A 7461-nucleotide genomic window follows, 5' to 3' on the forward strand; every position below is an offset into this window, starting at 1 on the left:
ACACTGACCAAGATGACCATTTCTCTGTTATTTAAATCCCTTTTAATCCTGAAAAATCTTTCTTAGATATAATGATTTCAAATCATTGGAAACACCATTTAAAATAAAAACACACAGGGGTGCCTGGGTGGCTCAGTCAGTTAAGCATCTGACTCTTGATTTCCACTTAGGTCATGATCTCAGGGTTGTGGGATCGAGCCTCACATCGGGCTCTCTGCTTGGCAGGGAGTCCATACTGGGCTTGGAGCCTGCTTAGAATTCTCACTCCCCCTCTCTCCCTCTAAAAATAAATAAATAGGGGCGCCTGGGTGGCTCAGTAGGTTGAGCTGCTGCCTTCGGCTCGGGTCATGATCTCAGGGTCCTGGGATCGAGTCCCACATGGGGCTCTCTGCTCAGCGGGGAGCTTGCTTCCGCCTCTCTCTCTGCCTGCCTCTCTGCCTACTTGTAATCTCTCTCTGTCAAATAAATAAATAAAATCTTTAAAAATAAAATAAAATAAAATAAAATAAATAAAAATATAAATAAATAAATAAACAAACAAATTAAAATAAAAACACAAACGCAGGATGGGAAACAAGTAAAAAGCATATACTAATTCAGTGAATTTGGGAAAACTCTTCAAAAGATTATTTTTAACTATGAAATATTCTTAACACACAGCCAAGTAAATATTGTTAACAGATATTCACATATACAGATTATCAACCAAGAGTAATGACTCTGTTTAAAATTTTAAACTTACAACAATTCCCGCACAAGATTCTCTGCGTTGTTAATAATCTTGGCAAAATCTGACGACCTATGGCTCATTTCTGTGGAAGGAAAGATAAATAACAAGAAAAAAAAGTTCCTGTTTAAAACCAATCACACAGAAGTAACGTTAGAAGTAGCTACACAGGGCGCCTCAGTGGCTCAGTGGGTTAAAGCCTTTGTCTTCGGCTCAGGTCATGATCCCAGGGTCCTGGGATCGAGCCCCGCATCGGGCTCTTTGTTCAGCATGGAGCCTGCTTCCTCCTCTCTCTGCCTGCCTCTCTGCCTACTTGTGATCTCTGTCTGTCAAATAAATAAATAAAATCTTAAAAAAAAAAAAGAAAAAGAAGTAGCTACACACTTTGCAAATAAGATGATAAAGGGAAAACTCAGTTATTTTGCACTCAAATTGTGGGCCAAGTCTCACTTCGTCTATGGGGAAAATCCAAACTAATTTTCAAATTGCAAACATTGGAGACTTCTAGTCACAGAATGATTTTCAAGTGGCATACTCATTGAATGAGCCATTTACTAATTCATCCTTCTGTCCCTGTGATTTCTCAACATACTTCTCACAAATATGAATCCATGTACAAGGACTGCCCCATAGAAATAAGCCACTCTGTGGCTCTCACTGCACAGAAACCCCAGCGTGGCTGGGACCAAACCCACAGGAACAAAATTTAATAGCAGTGATCCTACAGTTAACCCTATAATCTCTCCATATTGTGCATCCTTGGGAGTTACCCCCCCACAAAAAAAAAAAAAAAAAAGGAAATTAAAATTTAAAATTTTTAAAATTCAAAGGACCCCTTCCTCAATGATAAAGGAGAAACTTAATGCAATTATTAAGGTGCAAGATGTGAGCAAAGGCTTATAGACTTTTGAACTTTTACTAGGTTCATTTTCAAGTTCAGTAAAAGAGGGCTGGAGTCCTGGGATGCGTATGTTCAGCATCCTCTGATCTCGGACACTATAAATCGCAAAAGTAATCATGAAGTGGTAAACGGACAAGCAAGAACCCCTCACCAGCATGTATGCTGATTTCAAAACTGCTTCTAGGAGAACATGGGTGGCTCAGTCAGTTGAGTGTCTGCCTTCAGCTCAGGTCATGATCCTGGGGTCCTGGGATCAAGCCCCACGTCAGGCTCCCTGCTCCAGCTCAGTGGAGGGCCTGCTTCTCTCTCTCCCTCTTCTGCTGCCCCCACCCTCATGCTCTATCTCACTCAAATAATTAAATAAAACCTTTAGAAAAAAATTTTAAAAGGTTTCTATCAAACATACCAATATTTAAAAATATATTTACAAAGGCCTAAAGGAGACAGAGGTGAAAATTCAAGGCAGATGCATTTTCATCAGTTCTCTTTGGAACCTGGATATTTAGAGTCAAAAAGTGAATCTTACCAAGAACACTAATCCCAATTCCTTTGTAGTCTAATAGTTCTTTTTGGATCTCTAACAATACCTAGAAGAAATAAGAGAAAATAAAATGATTTGAATATTCAGTCCAGAGCTCTGCCTCTGGACATCAGATCAGAGAGGGATTTTCCCAAAATGAATTTACTTAGATAAAAAAATTCACCTAGATTAAAAAAAAGAAAAATCAAATAGAGAATTTTTCTTATGACAACCCTTAATGATCAAGATAAGACCATTGGGAAAACCCAGATTCCCCAGACAAGTCTGCTCCACAGTTACACTTACCACTCTCTGAAAGCAAAAGTGCAACAAAATGCATTGAGTCCTGGGTTCAGGGAACAACAAAAAGATCAATTGGGCTGAAATTAAGCAGATAAATCAATTTCCCATCTTGCCAGTCTAAGGTGCTCAATTGGGATAGGTTGGGTGTACAGAAATTAGGAAGCTTGGCCTTGAATAAGATCAGTCCAGGAATAATGACATACTGATCCCTCTTGCCAACAGAGCCATGCGGGTGATACTCCTGTCCCCAGTTTGCAGAAGAGAGAGATCAGCAGAGGCTCTGAAGGGTAGGCACCTAGCCAGTCTCTTGACCCCTCTACTAAGATGACTGCAGCCCCTCAAGCACGTTCTACCTTACAGGGACACATGGGCAGGTGGGACCCAGTATACTGGCAATCCCAAAGAGTCAGAAAACAGGGGCACGGCTCACCACCCCTTGCAAAACACAGCTGACCTGGGAGGAGCCGTTTTCTCCCCCAAAGTGCGAAGAACGCAAGTAACTACGCGATGGGGAAAAAACCAAAAAACAACACCAATCCTTTATTTATTTATTTATTTAAAAGAGTTTATTTATTTATTTGACAGAGAGAGATCACAAGTAGGCAGAGAGGCAGGCAGAGAAAGAGAGAGAGAGGGAAGCAGGCTCCCCGCTGAGCAGAGAGCCCCATGTGGGACTCGATCCCAGGACTCTGAGATCATGACCTGAGCTGAAGGCAGCGGCTTAACCCACTGAGCCACCCAGGCGCCCTATTTATTTGTTTTTAAAGAAGACAGATAGAAAGTCTTATCAGAGATGAATGCTAAAGTGTTTTTGTGAAATGACATGATATCTGGGATTGGCTTTAAAATAATCCAGGGGCGGCTGGGTGGCTCAGTCCACTAAGCATCTGCCCTAGGCTCAGGTCAAGATCTCAGGGTCTGGCTCCCTGCTCAGCAGGGAATCTGCTTCTCTCTCTCCCTCAAAAAAAAAAAAAAAAAAGAAAAAAAAAATCGAGGGGCAGATAGGGAAAAAGAGGGTGTAGATAGGTGTTGCAAGTTAAAATCCTCAGAGACGTGTGCATGGATTCCCCTGCCTACCTTTGTGTCTGGGAGAACTGCCGTAACATGCAAAGAGAGGGGGGAAGCTCTAAAAATGTACACGAAACAGGTGAGACAAGCTCTCTGTAGAAGCATCCTGCCATCAAATTTCCTTGGAAGACAGAGACTAAATCAGATGTCACAAAACAATCTAAACTGGATGGCAACTTGTCTGAAATACAACATTTAACAATAAAGAATTAGACAAAAGATTTCCTGGCAAGGGGGCGTAGTTTAAGAATTTTTCATTGTTGGGGCACCTGGCGAGCTCAGTCCGTGGAGCATGTGACTCTTGACCTTGGGGTAGTGAGTTCAAGCCCCATATTGGGTGTAGAAATTAATTAAAAATAATAATAGGGCACCTGGGTGGCTCAGTTATTTAAGCGACTGCCTTTGGTGCAGGTCATGATCCTGGCGTCCCAGGATGGAGTCCTGTATGGGTCTCCCTGCTCGGCAGGGAGTCTGCTTCTCCCTTTGACCCTCACCCCTCTCATGCTCTCGCTCTCTCTCAAATAAATACACAAAATCTTTAAAAACAATAATAATATTAAAAGCTAGCATTTTAAAAAAGTATTTGTCACTGGTTTTGCAAACTATGGGATGATTATTATTATTGATGATTATTATTATCAGCACTGGCCGATTAAACACACTTCATGAATCCTTTCTTTGGTGAACACAAACAGATAGTAAAGGCATCTTTGCACCTGTTTAAGACAGGATTTCTCTTACAGGCAGTATCCCTTGAAATGAGTTTATGATCCAAATCATTACAAAGAGTTTTAAAGACTTCTACCCAAAAAGCATGCCCCTCTAGTCCAGTGGCGTTTATTTTTTCAAACTGCAGAATGCAATCGTTCTTATGGGTCACAATACATTTTTTTAAATAGAACAGACTAGCATTGAACACAGTACAAAAAGTATGTATGTCATAGTTATTTAGGCTAAATATTTCACAAGGCTTTAATTATACATACACTTCGTCATTTTGTAAAATATATTTCTCATTGTGGTCTCGGTCAGCAATAAAGTTTGAAAAGCTTCTCTAATCCTTACAATCAAATCAAATCAAAACTCATAAAAAGCAACATCTGCCACGTCCTCCCACCCCTTCACCCCTCAGAGAAGGCATCTGAGGAGAAAAATCCTCCCAAGAAAGTAAGAAATAACTGTCAACTTCCATTATAAGAAAGGCATAAGAAATTGCACAGAGAGGGACACCTAGCTGGCTAAGTTGAGATTCTTGATCCCCAGGTCCTGAGTTCGAGCCCCACAGGGGAGAGAGTACTTTTAAAGGAAAAAAAAAAAAAAAGAAATTGCACAGGGAACAAATACTCAGAAGGCTCCAAACCACGGAGACAAGACAAAGTTGAGGAGGGTACAAAAATCACTTGCACAGCTCTAAGCAGGGAAGGAATTTCGCCTAAAACAGGCTGCAGTAAGTGGGAAAAACCAAGCCTTGCTCTTTCCACTACTATGAGCTCTGCCCCTAGGAAAGCACGAAGTCCTTTCCCTTCTAAAATTGTTAAGATTCTCTGTTCTTACAACACAGAAGAGGCTCTATCCCAGGGAGATTTCTACTCTGTTCAACAATAGATAATTGTAAAGCACTTGGCTAAGCCCCATGTTGCTACAACATAGTATCAGAGTCAATGTGGTTAGAAAAATGAAAATATAACAACAGAGATAGCAGCTTGTCAATCAAGGCACACCACAAACTGCCTTCTTCACAGTTGGTGGGGGCGGGGGCGGACTGAAGATGATGTGGGAAGGAGAATGGGCGTTTGGGGGGAGGAGCCGAAACCTGGCGAGGGGCCTAGGGAGGCAGGGAGTGAGTTCCACTTGCACTTGAAAAGTCTGGTTGTGGCCCCGGGGAGAATTTAATCATTCCATTTCCTCCGAAACAAAGTGAAGCAAACTGGGCTGGCCGCCCACTGCCTACCAGAATTTGAATACTCGAACGCCTTTAGGAGTCAAGCCAGTTAAAATTTAAAATAATAATAATAAAAAAAAATTAAAAGCACGACTGAAAAAGGCGGGGGAAGGGAAGGTTCTCTTGGGAAACAAGGAAGGAAAGCCGGGACTGAAGGCTTTCAAATTTACATTTCTGAAAAGCAATGTTCCCAAGTGCTGGCTAAACCAAACACTCCTTACAAGAGGTCAGGCGCGGGACTCCAGTCTGCAATCCCCTCCAGTTTAACGCGCGATCCCCATTCACCATTCACTCAGTGTCCATTCACGGATCCACTCAATACTGCCTGGCTCGCAGCAGTGCCCTGCAAGGCGAACCCAGCGATGAGAGCTTTTTGCTTTGCGCCGCGCCCGGGCCCAGGACCGGAGAAGGCAGACCCGGAGTCTGCAGGTGCGCTGCGCCGGTGAGTCACGTCGTGCAAGCCGCTCGCCGGCAGTCGGCGCCAGGGGCAGCTGCACAGTCCTGTTGCCCAGTTTCCTTCTCCCAAGCGCATTCTTCCAGAAACCCACTTGCGAGGGGTCCCGAACTGGGCGTGCACGCTGGCGCAGAGGGTTCGGAGGGCTCCGACCGGGGAGAGGGGATCCTAAGACCCCGTGCAAAGATGCACAGCCACCCGAGCACGGGCTCCCGCTCGGACCCCACTCCCGGCGCGCGCCCGTGGGGACTTACCGAGCGCGGTAGCTTGGCAGGCCCGGGCCCGAAGTTGACCACCTGCGTCGGGGCGCTCATGGTGCGGCAGCGTAGGCGACAAGGACAACGGAGAGAAGCGTGCGCGGCGCGGGTCTGCTGCGGGCGCAGACCATCTGTCTTCTCCCAGCGCCCTGCGGCGCCACCATTGGCCCGCGCAGGAGCAGGCCCTGCGCTAATTGGTTCGCGCTACGGGGCTCGCATCCCCATTGGTCGTGCTCAACAGCCAAGGCCCAGGAGCAGTTGCTCCTCCTCTCGTGTACTGTTTCAACTCTTTTCTGATGAATGCAAGGCGCGCGGGAGATTGCGCCAGCCTTGGGACTCCGCAGAGTGCCCGCCCTAGCATCGTGGGCGGCGGGAAAAGGCTGCCCCTGCTAACGTGAGTTAGTGCCTCTGCATCCTGGATCAAGTCTGTTTCCGCCCTCCAACCTTGACCCCAGCCCCTCTCTCTCGGTCGCACCGGAAGATGTGGAGGAAATCGCTCCCCAATCCAACCACCTCTCCTTCACCAACCCCTGGGTTCTGATGCATATTTCAGAGCCAGCAGTTATTAATTCACCAAGCTTTTCTGAGCTCCCCCGCGGACCCCAGATACTCCAGTGGAGAGGCAGGGCTCCCAAGAAAGGAACTGGCGTGTGAAGGATGGGCCGGGAGTGGTGGGTGGGGAATGAGGTTCTCCGCACGTGCCCGGCGGCCAGGAGTTCCAGCAGGATGAAAGGATGGAAGCAGCCAAGGACTCTGGGAGGGGCACTAGCCCCGGACACCTGGATTGCACCCCCCCTTCCCCTTCCCGGGAGTCCTTGTAGGTTGCTGATTCTCCCTTTACTCCTATGAAAAGAGCGAGCTAGAATTAGACTTTAGCTCTCAGTTTGCGCCACCGCCGACAAGCTGTGAGTTTAGAAATGTGAGAGGTATTAACTGCAATGCAATATCCCTAGGGAATCGGCGCAAGCCTGGGGAGAGGCCCAGAGCCAGGCCGGGCGCAGGGCCAGAGCTGCTCAAACTTTTACACAGATGCATCCCTCTCAAAAGAACCCCCATGGGGTTCTGAAACCAAGAGGCCCCCTTCCCTATAGGAAAGACATTTCTTTGAAGTCTGGAATTTCATCATTTTTTAAACTACAAAGTTTGCTTTCTACTGCATCATGTAACCTAGTTTCTTTGAACATAAAAATATTGTACCAAATCTTTGAGCAAAATTGATGCTCCAGGAATATAAGCAGTGCCCATCCTGGGACTTTCTTAACACCCTCCACAGCGTCAATTATCCCAGT

The 7461-nt window shown here is 45.7% G+C and overlaps 1 protein-coding gene across 1 annotated transcript in view; it reads right to left on the bottom strand.

Moving 5' to 3' along the window:
* LOC116570711 (phosphoserine aminotransferase) overlaps window positions 1-6332 on the bottom strand; it is a 28234-nt gene extending 21902 nt beyond the window's left edge. The window contains exons 1-3 of the mRNA XM_032308201.1: window positions 6170-6332; window positions 2155-2215; window positions 743-812 (exon numbers count right to left, since the gene is read on the bottom strand). Coding sequence (XP_032164092.1) covers window positions 743-812; window positions 2155-2215; window positions 6170-6229 — 191 coding nt within the window. The 5' untranslated portion in view covers window positions 6230-6332. The remainder of the gene's footprint in view (window positions 1-742; window positions 813-2154; window positions 2216-6169) is intronic.
* Between the last annotated feature and the right edge of the window lie 1129 nt (window positions 6333-7461).

The sequence above is a fragment of the Mustela erminea genome, chromosome 12 (assembly GCF_009829155.1).
Source record: "Mustela erminea isolate mMusErm1 chromosome 12, mMusErm1.Pri, whole genome shotgun sequence".
Taxonomy (NCBI): domain Eukaryota; kingdom Metazoa; phylum Chordata; class Mammalia; order Carnivora; family Mustelidae; genus Mustela; species Mustela erminea.